Consider the following 22,088-nt stretch of genomic DNA (forward strand, 5'->3'; position numbering starts at 1 on the left):
TAAGGAACTCTCTTGCCTTATTATCTCCAGCATGATCTTAGTGAATTGAGGCCATAGTTAACTTTAGGTTTGCCTGAGGTAAAATGTTTCCTGAGTACTACATGCCTTATCACCATGGTAACAACTCTAGAAGAGTTATTAAAGACAGGAGATAATCTTAGTGAATTGAGGCCAATGTGTTGGTTTCATTTCAAATCCATTGCGGTTGTGTATTGTGATGATCCGCTCAGCTGGCTGCACAGGCAGACATCTGTTTGTCCATTCCTCTAGTCTGTGGGCTGCAGGTCTCTGGAACAGAGACCTGTCTTTTCATTGCAAGTTTCTGTTCTGTTCTCTTGCTGGGGAATTTGCATACATTCGTTATGCAAATCCTCTACCTGCCTTCTTTGATGACTGGCACTATAAGAGCTTTATGTTTCCCAGAATGCTTTGCTGGTCATTTCCCTTCCTTGCTCAGTTCCTGATGGACACTGCTGGAGTGTCAGCCATTGCTATCTAGTATAGTTAATTCCTGGGGGTTGCTTTTGGCTCCCCTTCTAGCCCAGTCAGGTTGTATTATCTGTATTGCCTGTTCTGTCTTGTCTTGCCTGTTTGCCATTGTCCTGTCCCTATGGTGGTTGACAGGAAATGGTTCTGATCTATGTTCTTGGAGTATAGCTGGTGCAGCGGTTGCTACCAGCTATCTCTTCTGTTCTGTTTCCTGGGATCGCGCTAGCTACTTTGTGCTAGCGCTGGGGATCCTTCTGTTCTGTTTCCTGGGATCACGCTAGCTACTTTGTGCGAGCGCTGGGGATCCTTCTGTTCTGTTCTGTCTTGTCGGTCGCGATTGCGCTGTCACCAATGGCGGTTGATAGCGAATCGTTCTGTCTTGCTGAGATCGCACTAGCCGCTAGCGTTAGCGGCTGTGGATCTTTCTGATCTATGTTCCTGCTTGGATCACACTTGCTCTGGCGGAAGAGCGGTGGATCCTTCCTGCCTAGTTCTTGTTTTTCGTGTGTCTGTCTTGTCCGCTGCGCTTGCTACAGGCTCGGTGAGGTAACCGTTAAGCAAGCGCTCGCGTCCCCTGTTTCATGTTTGTCTGTTTATGGTTAGTTAGGCGTGCTTGTCTCTATTGTGCTTATCACGTGGAGATCGCGCATAACCGCTAGCACTGTTGCGAATGAGTGCGGTGTTCGCGGTTAGCTAGCGGTTGTTGTTTTCCGTATCTCCTTATTGTATTTGCTGTGCCTTTGCTACCCTTGTATTCTATTCTGTTCTGCCTTGTGTCACGTCTCGCGATCGCACCTCTCGCGATCGCGTTCCTGTTTCGTATCTGCTGTTGTGCGTGGTCGCGGAGTGGCGACTGGATTGGCGCACACACATACAACCTATCCCTTTTGCTCAATTTCATTCACTATCGCCTCTCTTGCGATTGCATTCTGCGCTTCGTACAATTCCTGTCTGGCACTTGTGGAGGTACAGAGGATTGGTTCCTCTGCACTCCCCAGCGCCATCTGCCGACAGGAATTTCCCTCTACAGGTGCGTAGCACCTTTTGCTGGGTTCCTGCAAATTATACGCTTGTGGAGGATCTCCGCCGTGTCAGCGCACGCGTTGTGCGCTGATCACGGGGAAAGTTCCACAATCGTGACATGTATAAAGCCAAAAATGTTAGAATTGTGTTGATGTCCCAATTTTTATGGACCTGACCATATATACTGAGATTCAGAGAGGAGACCAGGGCACACCTGAACTGCAGCACTTTACAGAGTACATAGTCCTGTTACTGACTGGTAGAGATTAGATTGTGAGCTCCTCTGAAGACATAATCATCAGGATTAGCTTCAGCCAGATGCAGTAAAGATGGATAATGCCTGGAAACAGTTTTCTCTTTATTTACTATATAAGATTCACTGAAATCAAAATGTTGATAGTACAATACATACTAGAACAAGTATTTATCTACTTATATACAGTGGGATGCGAAAGTTTGGGAAACTGTTAATTGTCATGGGTTTCCTGTAGAAATAGTTGGTTGTTACAATAAAAAATGTCAGCAAAATATATCCTGTAGGAGACACACACAGTGATATTTGAGAAGTGAAAGTTTATTGGATTTACAGAAAGTGTGCAATAATTGTTTAAACAAAATTAGGCAGGTGCATAATCCTCCTTTTGCAGAAATTAAAGCTTCTAAACGCTTCCTGTAGGTTCCAATGAGAGTCTGGATTCTGGTATTTTGGACCATTCCTCTTTACAAAACATCTCTAGTTCATTGAGGTTTGATGGCTTCCGAGCATGGACAGCTCTCTTTAACGCACACCAAAGACTTTCAATTATATTCAGGTCTGGGGACTGAGATAGCCATTCCAGAACATTGTACTTGTTCCTCTGCATGAATGCCTTAGTGGATTTTGAGCAGTGTTTAGGGTCGTTGTCTTGTTGAAAGATCCAGCCCTGGCGCAGCTTCAGCTTTGTCACCGATTCCTGGACATTGGTCTCCAGAATCTGCTGACTGAGTGAAATGCGTCCCTCAACTTTGACAAGATTCTCAGTCCCTGCACTAACCACATAGCCCCACAGCATGATGGAACCACCACCATATTTTACTGTAGGTAGCAGGTGTATTTCTTGGAATGCTGTGTTTTTTTTCCTCCATGCAAAACGCCCCTTGTTATGCCCAAATAACTCAATTTTAGTTTCATCAGTCCACAGCACCTTATTTCTAAATGAAGCTGGTTTGTCCAAATGTGCTTTAGCATACCTCAAGCGGCTCTTTATGCTGTGGGCGGAGAAAAGGCTTCCTCTGCATCATTCTCGCATACAGCATCTCCTTGTGGAAAATGCACTGAATGGTTGGAGGATGCACAGTGACTCCATCTGCAGCAAGATGATGATGTAGGTCTTTGGTGCTGGTCTGTGGGTTGACTGTGACTGTTCTCACCATTCGTTGCTTCTGTTTATCCCAGATGTATCTTGGTCTGCCACTTCGAGCCTTAACTTGAACTGAGCCTGTGGTCTTCCATTTCCTCAATATGTTCCTAACTGTGGAAACAGACAGCTGAAATCTCTGAGACAGCTTTTTGTATCTTTTCCCCTAAACCATGATGGTAAACAATCTTTGTCTTCAGGTCATTTGAGAGTTGTTTTGAGACCCCCATGTTGCTACTCTTCATAGAAAATTAAAAAGAGGGAAACTTACAATTGACCCCCTTGAACACTCTTTCTCATAATTGGATTTACCTGTGTATGTAGGTCAGGGGCCACTGAGCTTACCAAGCCAATTTGAGTTCCAATAATTAGTTCTTTTGGAATCAATAAAATGCCAAATTTATGCACCTAATTTTATTTGAACAATTATTACGCACTTTCTGTAAATCCAATAAACTTCATTTCACTTCTTAAATATCACTGTGTGTCTCCAATATGATATATTTAATCGTAACAACCAATGATTTATACAGGAAAATCATGATGATTAACAAGGTTGTACAAAGTTTCGCATCCCACTGTATGTGTTATTTTTCCTCTGGGATAGTATGGCTGTCCCTGCTGCATGTGCTACTGATGTACATAGCTTTAGAGGCAGTGGAAGCCCAGTCTTCACAAAAAAAAACACCCTAGCCTTTCCCCTGCAAACAGCTAACCCTGCGCTAACATTACACTTAATCTAATATCAGCTTTTTACTCGCTGATCGTGCAGCTTGTTCAAAGGTGCTTGTGCAGATTGTTTCAATGCCGTTCTAAAATGCCATCCCCAGCAACAGAGCGACCTGCACTGAGTTCCTGCTGTTCAGGTGGAATAGGGTTACCTGTGATATGTCTGTCCCGGGCTGTTTTAGAAGTTTGATGGCCCGGCCCCCACTAGTCCTGTTCCCCCGGCCGTCGTGCCAGGTCAGGCTGTTGCCGATCTCTCTCCGGAATCGGTGGTTGAGGTTCTCAGTAGACACCGTGTGCTCCAGGAGGTTCCGGCAGAACCGGAAGTGGGCGGCAGCTGGCAGAAGAAAATTCAATCATGACGGTTAGTGATTGACTTAACTTATTCATACAGAGCTGTGTATTTCAGGGGGGCTTAAAGGACAACTGAAGCGAGAAGGATATAGAGGCTGCCATATTTAATTCCTTTTAAAGCAATACCAGTTGCCTGCCTGTCCTGCTGATCCTCTGCCTCTAGTGCTTTTAGCCATAGACCCTGAATAGGCATGCAGTAGATCAGGTATTTCTGACATTATTGTCAGATCTGACAAGCTTAGCTGCATGCTAATTTTCACTTCTGCAGTCAAATAGATCAGCAGGACTGCCAGGCAACTGGTATTGTTTAGAAGGAAATAAATATGGCAGCCTCCATATTCTTCTCACTTCAGTTGTTGGCCCTATAGTGACATAGTAGAATGCAGTGAATTATTCAGGATACCCACTTTTATGGTAATTTCCTGGTTTCAGCATCAGAAACATGTCTTATATCTATTATATTTAAGGCTGTATATTGGTATGTAGCCCCGCCGTCCCAGTGATATTTTGTACTTGCTTCAGAACTCTAAGTAAAAAACAAAAACATTCCGCAGAAATCACTTGATAAATGTCGCCACCAGTGATAAATTTCAGAATGTAAATTGGAGAGAGGTAAGATTTTACAATGAGCAAAAACTGACAAGCTAATTTATAAATGAACAATGGAAAAAAAAAGGAAATTTTATTAATTACGTTGTTTTCACTACAGTTCCTCCTTAAAGGAGAACTGTAGTGAGAGGGATATGGAGGCTGCCATATTTATTTCCTTTTAAGCAATACCAGTTGCCTGGCAGCCCTGATGGTCTATTTGCCTAAAGAAGTGTCTGAATCACACCAGAAACAAGCATGCAGCTAATCTTGTCATATCTGTCTAAATTTGTCAGAAACACCTGATCTGCTGCATGCTTGTTCAGGGCCTATGGCTGAAAGTATTAGAGGCAGAGGATTAGCTGAATAGCCAGGCAACTGGTATTGCTTAAAGAGAACCCGAGGTGGGTTTGAAGAATATTATCTGCATACAGAGGCTGGATCTGCCTATACAGCCCAGCCTCTGTTGCTATCCCAAACCCCCCTAAGGTCCCCCTGCACTCTGCAATCCCTCATAAATCACAGCCACGCTGCTGACAAACAGCTTGTCAGAGCTGGCTGTGTTTATCTCTATAGTGTCAGTCTGCTGCTCTCCCCGCCTCCTGCAGAACTCCAGTCCCCGCCTGCATCCCTTCCCTCCCTGCTGATTGGAGTGAAGGGACAGGGGCAGGGACCGGAGCTATGCAGGAGGCGGGGGAGCAGCTGAGACTGACACTACAGATGTAAACACAGCCTCACAGCATGGCTGTGATTTATGAGGGATTGCAGAGTGCAGGGGGACCTTAGTGGGGTTTGGGATAGCAACAGAGGCTGGGCTGTATAGGCAGATCCAGCCTCTGAATGCAGATAACATTCTTTAAAAACACACCTCGGGTTCTCTTTAAAAGGAAATAAATATGGCAGCCTCCATATACCTCTCACTACAGTTCTCCTTTAAGCCATGTATGCACAGTAGATGATACTTGGCTGATGAAGACCGTCTCAGGCGATAATTGCGTCTGTAACTAGAGCTTGTAGAGGATCCTTAGCAACACCCAATCACATTGTTCTCAACACTCCAGCCACCCACAGGAAGCTGCCATGTCATGCGTGCTTGTTGTCTGTCCACCTCCCTTTATAGTAACAGCAGGGTCGCCAGACTGCAGACGCATTTGTATAAAGGATCAATTCCTGATCTCTGCCAGGCGACAGGAATTGTAGTGTGTACTTAGCCTTACAGGCAAAAGTTACATACACACATGAGATAATTGTCGGTCGAAACGGACGATAACGACCATTTCAGCCGACTATTGAGTTAAGGTAGCCATAGATCTAGCGATGCTGAAATTGATCTGGAATCAGCCTTGTGACACCTCATTGGCCCAACATTTCATCCCTAATGTACAATGTGCCCTCCACTCCTCAGCGGTTGTGCGACCATACTGTGTTTGCGTTGCGACCAGGGCTGTGGAGTCGGAGTCGAGGAGTCGGAACAATTCTGGGTACCTGGAGTCAGAGGTTTCATAAACTGAGGAGTCTGAGTCGGATGATTTTTGTACGAAATCCACAGCCCTGGTAAGTATTATACTAAGGAGTTGGAGTCAAGGCCATTTTGGGTACCTGGAGTCAGAGTCGGTGGTTTCATAAACTGAGGAGTCGGATGATTTTTGTACCGACTGCACAGCCCTGGTTGCGACTGTATTGCATTTGCGCTGCGTTCATTGGCAGCCATGTACGTGAACCCCAAGTAAGGGCTCTACAAGAAGATCAACAATTATGAAATAATGACCAGTTCCAGAACCGCTTGTCCTTAGTGTTAAGGACAGGGCTGTGGAGTCGGTACAAAAATCCACCGACTCCGACTCCTCAGTTTAGGATTCCACCGACTCCTCGACTCCGACTCCTCTAATTTGCATATTACAATCTTGTTGATTGAGAGTATGTAACGTGAAATTCGTCTCTTAACTGCCAACGCTTAGGAATTTTAAAAGACAACTGAAGTGAGACGGATATGGAGACTGCCATATTTATTCCCTTTAGTCATGGACTAAAACTAGTCCTTGGTAAGAGTACTTGTAAAAAGGTACAGACCGGAACAAAGAACATCTATCAGGCCCTAGGCAATGTAACTGTGGGTACATGTAAGAGTGATGTGCAGGTACTCTGCAGGGGAATAAGGAGATTCTTCCTCTATTACACATTCTTCATGCACAATCTGAACCAGGTTTATGGGTGATAGACAACACCTCTGTGTTCAATGTGCACAACATTCTCAGTGGATTCCCTGCAGCTCTGTGGAGAGTGCATACAGTGGTGTGAAAAACTATTTGCCCCCCTTCCTGATTTCTTATTCTTTTGCATGTTTGTCACACTTAAATGTTTCTGCTCATCAAAAACCGTTAACTATTAGTCAAAGATAACATAATTGAACACAAAATGCAGTTTTAAATGATGGTTTTTATTATTTAGTGAGAAAAAAAACTCCAAATCTACATGGCCCTGTGTGAAAAAGTGATTGCCCCCCTTGTTAAAAAATAACTTAAAGGTGGTTTATTACACCTGAGTTCAATTTCTGTAGTCACCCCCAGGCCTGATTACTGCCACACCTGTTTCAATCAAGAAATCACTTAAATAGGAGCTATCTGACACAGAAGTAGACCAAAAGCACCTCAAAAGCTTGACATCATGCCAAGATCCAAAGAAATTCAGGAACAAATGAGAACAAAAGTACTGTAATTGAAATCTACCAGTCTGGTAAAGGTTATAAAGGCATTTCTAAAGCTTTGGGACTCCAGCAAACCACAGTGAGAGCCATTATCCACAAAAGGCAAACACATGGAACAGTGATGAACCTTCCCAGGAGTGGCCGGCCGACCAAAATTACCCCAAAGCGCAGAGAAAACTCATCCGAGAGGCCACAAAAGACCCCAGGACAACATCTAAAGAACTGCAGGCCTCACTTGCCTCAATTAAGGTCAGTGTTCACGACTCCACCATAAGAAAGAGACTGGGCAAAAACAGCCTGCATGGCAGATATCCAAGGCGCAAACCACTTTTAAGCAAAAAGAACATTAAGGCTCGTCTCAATATTGCTAAAAAAACATCTCAATGATTGCCAAGACTTTTTGGAAAATACCTTGTGGACCGACGAGACAAAAGTTGAACTTTTTGGAAGGTGCGTGTCCCGTTACATCTGGCATAGAAGTAACACAGCATTTCAGCAGAACATCATACCAACAGTAAAATATGGTGGTGGTAGTGTGATGGTCTGGGGTTGTTTTGCTGCTTCAGGACCTGGAAGGCATGCTGTGATAGATGGAACCATGAATTCTACTGTCTGCCAAAAAATCCTGAAGGAGAATGTCCGGCCATCTGTTCGTCAACTCAAGCTGAAGCGATCTTGGGTGCTGCAGCAGGACAATGACCCAAAACACACCAGCAAATTCACCTCTGAATGGCTGAAGAAAAACAAAATGAAGACTTTGGAGAAGCCTAGTCAAAGTCCTGACCTGAATCCTATTGAGATGTTGTGGCATGACCTTAAAAAGGCAGTTCATGCTAGAAAACCCTCAAATAAAGCTGAATTATAACAATTCTGCAAAGATGAGTGGGCTCGTTGCAAGTTATCGCAAATGCTTGATTGCAGTTATTGCTGCTAAGGGTGGCCCAACCAGTTATTAGGTTCAGGGGGCAATTTCTTTTTCACACAGGGCCATGTAGGTTTTGAGGTTTTTTACTCACTAAATAATAAAAAAACCATTTAAAACTGCATTTTGTGTTCAATTATGTTATCTTTGACTAATAGTTAACGGTTTTTGATGAGCAGAAACATTTAAGTGTGACAAACATGCAAAAGAATAAGAAATCAGGAAGGGGCCAAATAGTTTTTCACACCACTGTATGTAGAGTATAGTACTACTGTGTAACAAAGTAAACCTGAGACAGATGAAATTAAAGTTGTATACACACCTGGGGCTTCCTCCAGCCACCTTCAGGCTAATCAGTCCCTCGCTGTCCTCCTCCGCCACCTGGATCTTCTGCTATGAGTCCAGGTACTTGAGCCAGTCTGGCGTAGTGCGCATGCACACACTCCGCCGCCAGGAGCGTACTACATCTGCGCAGAACGCTCCTGGCTGTGGAAGCGGCATGCGGCCGGACTGCGCTGACTGGCTGAATTACCAGGACTCATAGCAGAAGATCCAGGCGGTGGAGGTGGACAGTGAGGGACTGATTAGCCTGAAGGGGGCTGGAAGAAGCCCCAGGTATGTATAAAACTTTTCTTTTCATCCTTCTCAGGTACCATTTAATTCGTAGTCACCAAACCAAATTTTAACAACATATCAAATTATTTGATTTCATGAGCAAAGAGAGTGCGTACATTTGCATAAATCAGAATGAACGCATAATTATTTCCATCTCATTGATCATCTCTATTAGTGACACGGCTACACATCAGGCTTTATACTTACAGCATAGATGTTATTTCGTATATATAAGAGATTCCTGTGTACACATCATATATACAGTCACAATCAGATGTGTATATCTGACTTTAAAAATACGGGGACTGTTTTATTGAAGCAGCACAAGTTACTAATTTTGATTGGTTTATTTCATTTTTGTGGACTAAGCACAGCTATTACTGTATATATAAATTATTTATGATGACTATTAACTGAGAAATAGAACATTTTATCATATTTTCTATTTTAATTACAGTTTAAATTAATTAGGAGTCGGAGACGGTGCATTTTTTCCCGACTCCGACTCCAGGCACCCAAAATTGCCCCGACTCCGACTCCACAGCCCTGAATTATCTGATCTCTCGAACGATTTTTTCGCTAGAAATTGGACCGTTAGTGGCCACCTTTAAATGAATTCGATAGCTTCTTACAGTTGGCACTAGAAGGGGGGGGGGGGGGAGAAGAATTTGCGTCTTCCTCCTTCTTCCGCTCGCTTCTATTTTTATAAAGTGCAGCCTTAGGCGTGAATAGCAGCCACGGGGGATGGGGATGTGTAAGAAGACGAGACTACAATTTGCATATTCATTTCGGAGAAGCATTCGCCGTCTTGGCTTGCCGGCGTAAGGCAGATGCAGCGTGAAGCGAGGCGGAGGTTTGAAGATTGAAAAGTTAGCCAGGCAAAGCTTAATATCACTCGAAAAACTGCTAAGGCGGTATGGGGAACATCGCAGCTAAACGAACACAGGAAACATCGCTAAGTGTGACGTCACCAGTGTGTTATTCAATCCGTTGCCGCTTGATTCAGCAGGGCTTTCACGGTGCTTCTAAACAGAAAAACCGGCTGTCTCATGACTCTCCGCTTTCACAATTTCCGAGTTTTTTCTACCTCAGCTTCCCCACCCTTTAGTCTTTGAAGTTCCTTGGTGTCCCCAAAGTCCCCTCTGCTGCTAAGTCCACGACCCGGTCACGCATTAGAGTGCATGCGCAGTCCCAGGCGCATGATACTCAATCGCGGCTCCTGCCACCAGGAGCAGGACTGCGCATGGGCTGTTACAAGTCCTTACTAACACTACCACAGGACCGTGATCGAGGCGTAGCGGACTGTAATTGAGGTGACAGCGAGACAATGGAAGGGGCTTGAAGTACACCAAGAGGCCACAAAAACTACAGAGGTTAAAGAAGCCCCTGGTGAGTTAAACTTAACTCTCCCCCCCCCCAAATCACAGGTACACTTTAACCATTTCAGCCCCCGGGTATTTTTCACCTTATGCATCAGAGCAATTTTCACCTCTCATTCATTTGCCAATAACTTTATCACTACTTATCACAATGGGCTTGATTCACAAAAGAGTGCTAACTGTTAGCACGGCCGTTTTCACGTGAATTTTCACATTGCGCGCGATCACGAATTTTCGCGCGAAACAATAATGTTTTCGCGCGCAAACGCGAATTTTTGCGCGAAATTGATATAGTTTTCGTGTGAAAATTCGCGTTCGCGCGCAATGCGGAAATTCGCGCGTAAACGGCCATGCTAACAGTTAGCACTCTTTTGTGAATCAAGCCCAATGAATTGATCTACATCTTGTTTTTTCCGCCACCAATTAGGCTTTCTTTGGGTGGTACATTTTGCTAAGAATTATTTTTTTCTAAATGCATTTCACATGAATATTACGAAAAAAAAAATGGAAAAAATTCATTTTTTCTCAGTTTTCGGCCATTATAAACTTTAAAATAATACATGCTACCATATTTAACCTCCTTGCCGGTTTTCCCGACCTGAGCTCGGGGTAGAAAAAAGCAGCTGCTATCGGTGATCCCGAGCTCAGGTCGGGGTAGGCATTGCAGAGCTTTACCTTTAGTTGTGGAGTCCCGCGCGCGATCTCGCTGCGCAGCGGGACTCCAGCCTCTCTCCCCGGCAGTGTGGGGTCTTTCCCTGGCCGCCGGGATCCCCCATGTCCCCGCTATTCTTCCGGGGACCCGGCAGCCAGTTGGAGCAGCGCAGCCGTGGTGGTGGCAGCAGAGCGGTGGTGGCAGCGTGACGTCATCGGGGGCGGGGCTAACATTGAAAACGAACTTCTCTATATTAGAGAAATATAGAGAAGTTCGTTTATATGTATATTAGCGCCATCTTGTGGGCAAAGAGAAAACTGCAGCCCAGGAAGGTAATTTTTTTTTATTTTGCTGCAGATCTCCCTGCCAGAATGATTTTTTTCAGGTTTTAGGGTCTGAAAGAGTGAAAAAAAAAATTGCACCGCTTTTAGAACCTAAAATCTGGAAAGAATCAGACCGCCAAGGAGGTTAAAACCCGCGTATTTTATTTACCCATTTGACCTGGTTATTACACCATTTAAATTATGTCCCTATCACAATGTATGGTGACAATATTTTATTTGGAAATAAAGGTGTATTTTTCAGTTTTGCATTCATCACTATTTACAAGCTTATAATTTTTAAAAATTAAAAAGAAAGATTTGGGTAATTTTTGGTGTGGGAGGCAAACAATTTTAAATGTAATAATGTGTGTTTATTTCATTGAAAAATGTATGTAAATGTAGTTTTACTATTTGGCCACAAGATGGCCATCGTCAAAAACATTTCTTTTAGTCCTCAAAGCGAACGCTCTCGCTTCCAGGAAGCATAAGGAGGACGGGAAACATTTTTTTTATCAAAAAGACGGCGGTTTCTGAGAAGAAGCCGTCGGCCTCTGTACTGGGGACTTAGATCAATGAATGGGAACTATGTTCCCATTCATAGATCTTCGGGCTAATGGGGGACAGCACATGCGCGAGCAGGCGCAATCGCGCACGGTAGCGCTTCAGCCGCCGCCTGTACGTGACAATCACGCCTAGGCGGCATAAATGGTTAAAGAGGCCCTGTAGTGACATATAGTAGAATGTAGTAAATTATTCAGGACACCCACTTTTACAGTAATTTCCCTGATTTCAGAATCAGAAACACATATATATATATATATATATATATATATATATATATATATATATATATATATATATATATAGTTGTATGTTAGTATGTAGCCCCGCCCACATAGTGATGCTTAGCCCAGGCTGTTTAGCTATGCAGATTTCTTCTCCCACAGCACTCTGGGAGACTAGGTATTGTTTTAACTAGCTTTGGGATTCTCAGAAACAAATATTCCATAGAGCTGCATCTGACAGAAAAAAAAGATGTTGCCGCCTGTGATAAGTTTGAGAGATCAGAATTCGACCAGAGGGCCTGAAAGAGAAATCTGTCGAGCATCGACTGAGCTGCGAAGCTTATACTACTACCCACAGTGCATTGATGCGCGGTCAACGATTCCCACTAACACTGCCCTGAAGATTTTCCAATATGTCCAGAACACTTTTGACAGAGAAATTGTCCAACACTAATATATCGGGGCCACAGATGTCTGGTAGATTTGATCTCTAGAATAAAGGTAACCACACGTTTAGCGATGATGGGCAGATTTGACCAAGAGACACATTTCACTCTGATTGAATCTGATCTGAGAGAGATCTGTCGTCTGCCCATACACCGCAGGCCAATTCCCGATTTCAGCATGAAATCTCTTGGGAATCGGACGCATACGCCGCATGCGCTGCCTCATCGCTGCTCCCCTAGTCTATAAACGTCCATGTATGCTGTGTGCGTTTATACATTTCCTGTCCTGTGCCGCAGTGCCTGTTCGTCTTCTGAATCCGCCGCTCTTCCATAGCCGCAGTGCGATGTCACACATGCGCTGGTGGGCTATGCACTGGCAGCGTGTATGGGACAAATGGAAAAGCGTCAGATTCGGACGATTTGTGGGTACCGCAACACAGGACAGGTAATGTATAAATACGCACATGCACATTTATACACTGGGGAAACAGCGCCGGGGGATTTGTCACATTCACCACTCATCCCAATATTGCTCGCGGTTACCGCCGCTCAGCAGATCTAGTAAGTCGGCCCTGCATCTTGCAGCATGTCCGACCGATTCATGCAACCAGCTTCCCCTCTAAGTTGGTCGTATCTTCGATCGGGAATGCACTTGGCAGCACTTATTTTCATCTGATTTGATTATGATAAAGGAATCGGATGGTCGATCGGCAGCCAAGTTGCGTGATGTATGGCCACCTTAAGAATCTTGCTGGGGCAACAGGTGTCGGGCAGAGACTTTAGCATGAGAATCTTGCTTTGTAGCAGGCGCTCTTCCCCTCCCCATCCCGCAATCTGCGTCTCCTGTGAGTTCAGCCGTCAGTCTCAGGTCTGCTCGTTCGGATCTCAAGGACAAGCAGAGATGCAGAGGGCAGCTGCGGCTCAATACGGGCCCAGCGGAGAGCAGCATGGCAGCCAAGGGAGGGCATTGTGTGCGGCGAATGGAGCGCAGAAATGTAGCCTCGGGTCTCTGTAACCATTACAGGAAAGCAAAGCAGCTGATGCACGCATCACACTTAAAGTGGAATTGTTGTGAAAATAACATCAGGAATAAAATGGCTTATGGTTTACAATATTTATTTACACATTTGCCCTCCACTGATTTACAATCTGAAATTTATCACTGGTGGTGACGTCTTTAGTCCTGTCAGGTGCAGTTTGCGTACTGAGAGTTCTAAAGCCAGTAGAAAAGATCTCTGGTCTCCCAGAATGCTCTAGGGATGAGAAATCTGCATAGCTAATCAGCCTAGGCTAAGCATCGCTGGGAGGGTGGGGTTAAATAACAATATACAACAATATTTCGCTATAGGAAGTGTTTCTGATGCTAAATGCACAGATATTTACCGTAAAAGTGGCTATCCCAAATAATGTGTCGCATTCTACTATATGTCGTTATGGTTCCTCTTTAACCAGGGCTGTGGAGTCGGAGTCGTGGAGTCGGAGTCGTGCAATTTTGGGTGCCTAGAGTCGGAGTCGGGAAAAAATGCACCGACTCCGACTCCTAATGAATTTGTAACTGTAATTAAAATAGAAAATAATAAAATGTTCTATTCCTCAGATAATAGTCATTAAAAATAATGTATATATACAGTATATATACAGTAATAGCTGTGCTTAGTCCACAAAAATGAAATAAACCAATCAAAATTAGTTACTTGTGCTGCTTCAATAAAGCAGTCCCCGTATTTTTAAGGTCAGATATACATATCTGATTGTGACTGTATATATGATGTGTACACAGGAAACTCTTATATATACTAAATAACATCTATGCTGTAAGAATAAAGCCTGATGTGTAGCTGTGTCACTAATGCTGGATACACACGTTGCGTTTCCGCGTCGATGCGGCGTTCGATTCGCGTCGATTCGATTATTTCCAACATGTCTGATTCGCAGGTCGATGGATCGTTAGGTCGATTTGCCATACTTTACATGGCATTCGACCTAAAAATAATCGAAATGCGCTCGGAAATGCTCGGAAATAATCGAATCGACGCGAATCGAACGCGGAAACGCAACGTGTGTATCCAGCATAATAGAGATGGTCAATGAGATGGAAATAATTCTGCATTGATGCTGATTTATGCAAATGTATGCACTCCCATTGCTGATGAAATCAAATAATTTGATATGTTGTTAAAATTTGGTTTGGTGACTACAAATTAAAGGGTAACTGAGACGGATGAAAAGTAAAGTTTTATACATACCTGGGGCTTATTCCAGCCCCCTTCAGGCTAATCAGTCCCTCGCTGTCCTCCACCACCCGGATCTTCTGCTATGAGTCCTGGTAATTCAGCCAGTCAGCGCTGTCCGGCCGCATGCCGCTCCCACAGCCAGGAACATTCTGCACCTGCGCAATAGTGCTGCACAGGTGTAGTATGCTCCTGGCGGCGGAGTGTGTGCATGCGCACTACGCCCGACTGGTTTAAGTACCTGGACTCATAGCAGAAGATCCAGGTGGTGGAGGAGGACAACGAGGGACTGATTATCCTGGAGGCGGCTGGAGGAAGCCCCAAGTATGTATAAAACTTTAATTTCATCTGTCTCAGGTTTACTTTGTTACACAGTAGTACTATACTCTACATATGCACTCCCCACAGAGCTGCAGGGAATCCACTGAGAATGCTGTGCACATTGAATACAAAGGTGTTGTCTGTTTACAATCTCCTTATTCCCCTGCAGAGAACCTGCACATCATTCTTACATGTACCCACACTTACATTGCCTAGGGCCTGATAGATGTTCTTTGTTCCGGTTTGTACCTTTTACAAGTACTCTTACCAATGACTAGTTTTAGTCTAAAGGGAATAAATATAGTAGGCTACATGGGCAACACGGTGGCGTAGTGGTTAGCTCTCTCGCCTTGCAGCGCTGGGTCCCTGGTTCGAATCCCAGCCAGGGCACTATCTGCAAAGAGTTTGTATGTTCTCTCCGTGTCTGCGTGGGTTTCCTCCGGGCGCTCCGGTTTCCTCCCACACCCCAAAAACATACGGATAAGTTAATTGGCTCCCCCTAAAAATTGGCCCTAGACTACAATAAATACACTACATAATATAGACATATGGCAATGGTAGGGATTAGATTGTGAGCTCCTTTGAGGGACAGTTAGTGACAAGATATATATTTACACTGTACAGCGCTGCGTAATATGTCGGCGCTATATAAATACTAAATAATAATAATAATAATAATATCCTTCTCACTTCAGTTGTCTTGTAAAATTCCTAAGCGTTGGAAGTTAAGAGACGAATTTCATGTTACATACTTTTAATCAACAAAATTGTAATATGCAAATTAGTGGAGTCGGAGTCGAGGAGTCGGAGTCGGTGGAATCCTAAACTGAGGAGTCGGAGTCACAGTCGGTGGATTTTTGGACCGACTCCACAGCCCTGTCTTTAACTCCACCTCTTTTGGCATTTATGGGTGAATAAAGGGAGGAGGTGGCAGCACAGGCTCCTCCCCTTGCTTGATGACAGTATATGCGATTTTGTAATAATATTTTTGGATCTTATTATAAATAGTAGTTATTTGCGATGTCCCTAGGGTGGCGACCTCATAGTGCATGTCTTGCCATGTAGATACTATATTCTGAGGGCTGGTTCACATGTAACCCAATCAGAAATAGCAGTATGCAATGTCAATCCTTTTCTAGCCATTAACGTTACAATGCAACGAACAATCAACAATTATGGTTGATCGTAAACAATTGGTTGTGCCCACTAACGGCTGAAGACCCGCTAATCAATTCCATCAGATTAATAAGATCCATCCCAAAAACGGACCAATTTCCCTAATCTGATCAGATTGATGTTAGTGGGCACGACCATTCGTTTCCGATTTATCACAATAATGATTAAAAACGATCGTCCCTGGGATTGTATCATTCATGGCCACCTTACAGGTGTCCATTAATGATACAATCTTGATTGAACAATCTTATCATTGTTTTGTAACAGGAAAGATTACCTAAAGTACCCAAAGTCTATTCACTCGGTTTACCCTTTTACTATATAGATTTGGTAAGATTGTACAATCAAAATTGTATCAACAGTGGGCAGCTTTAGGGAGGCAGGATGTGATGTCATGATGATGGGGGTTGTGTGGCTTCCTGTATGCTGAGAGGGCACTGGAGAATGCGCAGAAGACCCCGTCTGACGTGACTGAGCCAGTTACCGGAGCTGATTGCAGCTGAACAGAGGAAAGTAGGAGGACGGCGAGGGGCTCAAACGAGCTTATGTGGCTGAAGGAAGCCGCGGGTAAGTATCAAATCTTGTGTTTCAGCCGTCTCTGGTTTACTTTAAAGTGGACCTGATCTCTTGCACAGGACAGAAGGAAACATAGAGAAATGCACCCTGTATGTATTTAGGGAGTTTAGCCTGTCTAACTCCCCCTCATCTGTGATTAATCACAAGTTGTAATTTAATCTCTCAGCTGTGTCAGCTGGTTGCCTCGGCAGAGTAGCTCATTTGTTAACACATGATGTCAACCTTATGTCTGCTTACATGAAAGCAGGAAGTAGACGCGCTACAGATTTATTGCAGGATTTGTATCAACTGTAACAAAAATATTTTTCTGCAAAGGTTATTATGCTGTTGCTTATTTTTTAGAGCAGAGAGGAAGTTCTGAGTTCAGGTCCACTTTTATCAGCGTTGGCATTTTTTGTCTTTCAGTGACGTTGCTAGGAGTAAATACGCTCACTGTCCTAACAGTGGACCTTAGTGATGTCACTCTTGAAGTGATGAGGTCATTGACAATAAATTTCTCTAACACAACATGGAGACATTAGGCAACACACCAGCGGGTGGAGAGTGTTGTTATCAGCAACACACACACAGGTGATACTGGGGGTCTCACCTGCTCACATTTATGTCACTTGAGTACCTGCAAGACAGTATAGTCTACTCTACCCATCCCATGCAGGGTTCGCAATCACACACATGTACTGTACCCATCCCATGCAGGGTTCCCAATCACACACATGTACTGTACCCATCCCATGCAGGGTTCCCAATCACACACATGTACTGTACCCATCCCATGCAGGGTTCCTAATCACACACATGTACTGTACCCATCCCATGCAGGGTTCCCAATCACACACATGTACTGTACCCATCCCATGCAGGGTTCCCAATCACACACATGTACTGTACCCATCCCATGCAGGGTTCCCAATCACACACATGTACTCTACCCATCCCATGCAGGGTTCCCAATCACACACATGTACTGTACCCATCCCATGTAGTGTTCCCAATCACACACATGTACTGTACCCATCCCATGTAGTGTTCCCAATCACATATATGTACTGTACCCATCCCATGCAGGGTTCCCAATCACATATATGTACTGTACCCATCCCATGCAGGGTTCCCAATCACATATATGTACTGTACCAATCCCATGCAATGTGCCCAATCACATATATGTACTGTACCCATCCCATGCAGGGTTCCCAATCACACACATATGTACTGTACCCATCCCATGTAGTGTTCCCAATCACACACATGTACTGTACCCATCCCATGCAGGGTTCCCAATCACACACATATGTACTGTACCTATCACATGTAGTGTCCCAATCACACATACGTACTGTACCCATCCCATGTAGTGTTTCCAATCACACATATGTGCTGTACCCATCCCATGTAGTGTTCCCAATCTCACACACACACACACACACACACACACACACACACACACACACGGTTCCCAATCACACACATTTGTACTGTACCCATCCCATGCAGGGTTCCCAATCACATATATTTACTGTACCCATCCCATGTAGTGTTCCCAATCACACACACGTACTGTACCCATCCCATGCAGGGTTCCCAATCACACATGTACTGTACCCATCTCATGCAGGGTTCCCAATCACATATATGTACTGTACCCATCCCATGTAGTTTTCCAATCACACACATATGTATTGTACCCATCCCATGTAGTGTTCCCAATCACTCACATGTACTGTACCCATCCAGGGTTCCCAATCACATATATTCACTGTACCCTTCCCATGTAGTGTTCCCAATCACACATATGTACTGTACCCATTCCATATAGTACTCCCAATCACACACATGTACTGCACCCATCCCATGTAGTGCTCCCAATCACACATGTGTACTATACCCATCACATGCAATGTTCCCAATCACACACACATGTACTGTACCTATCACATGCAGTGTTCCCAATCACATATATGTACTATACCCATCCCATGTAGTGCTCCCAAACACACAAATGTACTGCATCCATCCCATGTAGTGCTCCCAATCACACATATGTACAGTACCCACTACATCCAGTGTTCCCAATCACACACATGTACTGTATCTATCACATGCATGGTTCCCAATCACACATATGTACTGTAACCGTCCCATGCAGTGTTCCCAATCACATATACATGTACCATACCCATCACATGTATTCCACTTTCCAATCACATATGTACTGTACCCACTACATGTTATGTTCCCAGTCACACATATGTACTGTGTCCACTACCTGTAGTGTTCCCAATCACACATGTACTGTACCCAATCACACATATGTATTGTACCCATCACATGTAGTGTTCCACTTCCCAGTCATATATGCACTGTACCCACTACATGTAGTGTGCCCCGTCACACATATGTACTGTACCCATAACATGTAGTGTTCCCAATCACACATATGAACTGTACCCATTACATGTAGTGTCCCAGTCACACATGTACTGTACCCACCACATGTAGGGCTTGATTCACTAAGACAAATAGGACACCTTATCAAAGTTAACAAGTCTTATCAGAGTAGCATACCGAGCGCTAAGGACTTATGCCTGCTAATTGTCAATGACGAGAGCTCCACTCCTCCTGCACTGAGCCCCTGCGGGCCCAATCACTTAAAGGACATTATCCCCGCACTTTGATTGGCCCAATAGGCTGCCTGTTAAGTTTCCTGTCAAGTGATAGGCAGCCTATTGGGCCGAGTGGAGCTCTCGTCATTGCCAATTAGCAGGCATAAGTCCTTAGCGCTCGCTATGCTTCTCTGATAAGGCGTGTTAACTCTGATAAAGCATGTTAACTTTGATAAGGCGTGTTTACTCTGATAAGGCATGCTATTTGTCTTAGTGAATCAAGCTTGTAGTGTCCCTATCACATGTAGTGTCCCAATCACACATACGTACTGTACCCATCCCATGTAGTGTTTCCAATCACACATATGTACTGTACCCATCACATGTAGTGTCCCAATCACACATACGTACTGTACCCATCCCATGTAGTGTTTCCAATCACACATACAGTATGTACTGTACCCATCACATGTAGTGTCCCAATCACACATACGTACTGTACCCATCCCATGTAGTGTTTCCAATCACACATATGTGCTGTACCCATCCCATGTAGTGTTCCAAATCACACGCATGTACTGTACCCATCACATGTAGTGTCCCAATCACACATATGTACTGTAGCCATCCCATGTAGTGTTTCCAATCACACATATGTACTGTACCCACCACATGTAGTGTTCCCAATTACACACATTTACTGTACCCATCCTATGTAGTGTTCCCAATCACACACACGTTATGTACCCATCACATGTAGTGTTCCCAATCACACACACGTTATGTACCCATCACATGTAGTGTTCCCAATCACACATATGTACTGTACCCATCACATTTAGTGTTCCCAATCACACATATGTACTGTACCCATCACATGTAGTGTTCCCTATCACACATATGTATTGTACCCACCACATGTACTGTTCCCAGTTACACACATGTACCGTACCCATCACGTGTCGTGTTCCACTTCCCAGTCACATATGTACCCACCACATGCAGTGTTCACAATCACACATATGTACTGTATCCATCACATGTGTTCCCAGTCACACACATGTACCGTACCCATCACATGTAGTGTTCACAATCACACATATGTACTGTACCCACCACATGCAGTGTCCCAATCACACATATGTAATATACCCATCACATGTAGTGTTCCCAATCACACATATGTGCTGTACCCATTCCATGTAGTGTCCCAATCACAGGTATGTACTGTACCTATCACATGTAGTGTCCCAATCACACATACGTACTGTACCCATCCCATGTAGTGTTTCCAATCACACATATCTGCTGTACCCATCCCATGTAGTGTTCCAAATCACACACATGTACTGTACCCATCACATGTAGTGTCCCAATCACACATATGTACAGTAGCCATCCCATGTAGTGTTTCCAATCACACATATGTACTGTACCCATCACATGTAGTGTTCCAAATCACACACATGTACTGTACCTAATCACACATGTACTGTACTCACCACATGTAGTTTTACCAATTACACACATTTACTGTACCCATCCGCTGCAGTGTTCTCAATCACACATATGTACTGTACCCATCCCATGTAGTGCTCCCAATCACACACATTTACTGTACCCATCCTATGTAGTGTTCCCAATCACACACGTTATGTACCCATCACATTTAGTGTTCCCAATCACACATATGTACTGTACCCATCACATTTAGTGTTCCCAATCACACATATGTACTGTATCCATCACATGTAGTGTTCCCTATCACACATATGTATCGTACCCATCACATGTAGTGTTCCACTTCCCAGTCACATATGTACCCACCACATGCAGTGTTCACAATCACACATATGTACTGTATCCATCACATGTTGTGTTCCCAGTCACACACATGTACTGTACTTATCACAGGTAGTGTTCACAATCACATATATGTTCTGTACCCACCACATGCAGTATCCCAATCACACACATGTAATATACCCATCACATGTAGTGTTCCCAATTACACATATGTACAGTACCAATCCCATGTAGTGTCCCAATCACACGTATGTACTGTACCCACCAGATGTAGTGTTCCCAATCACACACGCCACATGTAGTGTTCCCAAACACACATGTACTGTACCCATCCCATGTAGTGTTTCCAATCACACACGTACTATACCCATGCCACGTAGTGTTTCCAATCACACATATGCACTGTACCCACCACATGTAGTGTCCCAGCCACACACATGTACTATACCCACCACATGTAGTGTTCCTAGTCACACACACATGTGCTGAACCTATCACATGTAATGTTCCCAATCACACATATGTACTGTACCCATCACATGTAGTGCTCCCAATCAAACATGTGTACTGTACCCATCCCATGTAGTGTCCCAATCAAACATATGTACTGTACCCATTACATGTGTTGTTCCCAATTCAACATATGTACTGTACCCACCACATGAAGTGTTGGCAATCACACATGTACTGTACCCATCCCATGTAGTGTTTCTAATCACACATATGTACAGTATCCATCCCACGTTGTGTTCCCAATCACACACATGTACTGTACCCAATCACACATATGTACTGTACCCACCACATGTAATGTTCCAAATCAAACATATGTACTGTACTCATCCCATGTAGTGTTCCCAATCAAACATATGTACTGTACTCATCCCATGTAGTGCTCCCAGTCACATATATATACTATACCCATCCCATGTATTGTTCCCAATCACACATATGTACTGTACCCATCCCATG

At 44.0% G+C, this 22,088-nt stretch overlaps 1 protein-coding gene across 2 annotated transcripts in view; it reads right to left on the bottom strand.

Annotated features, from left to right (window-relative positions):
• LOC137541582 (sterile alpha motif domain-containing protein 10-like) overlaps nucleotides 1-22,088 on the bottom strand; it is a 65,711-nt gene that overhangs the window by 42,463 nt on the left and 1,160 nt on the right. Inside the window, exons 1-2 of one of the 2 annotated variants that reach the window (XM_068262958.1) lie at nucleotides 4,397-4,503; nucleotides 3,791-3,972 (exon numbers count right to left, since the gene is read on the bottom strand). In XM_068262958.1, the coding sequence (XP_068119059.1) occupies nucleotides 3,791-3,972; nucleotides 4,397-4,433 (219 nt within the window). In that variant the 5' untranslated portion in view covers nucleotides 4,434-4,503. Of the gene's footprint in view, nucleotides 1-3,790; nucleotides 3,973-4,396; nucleotides 4,504-22,088 lie in introns of those variants that run through there. The other variant, XM_068262957.1, reaches the window with a different exon arrangement.

Source organism: Hyperolius riggenbachi, chromosome 12, assembly GCF_040937935.1.
Source record: "Hyperolius riggenbachi isolate aHypRig1 chromosome 12, aHypRig1.pri, whole genome shotgun sequence".
NCBI lineage: Eukaryota > Metazoa > Chordata > Amphibia > Anura > Hyperoliidae > Hyperolius > Hyperolius riggenbachi.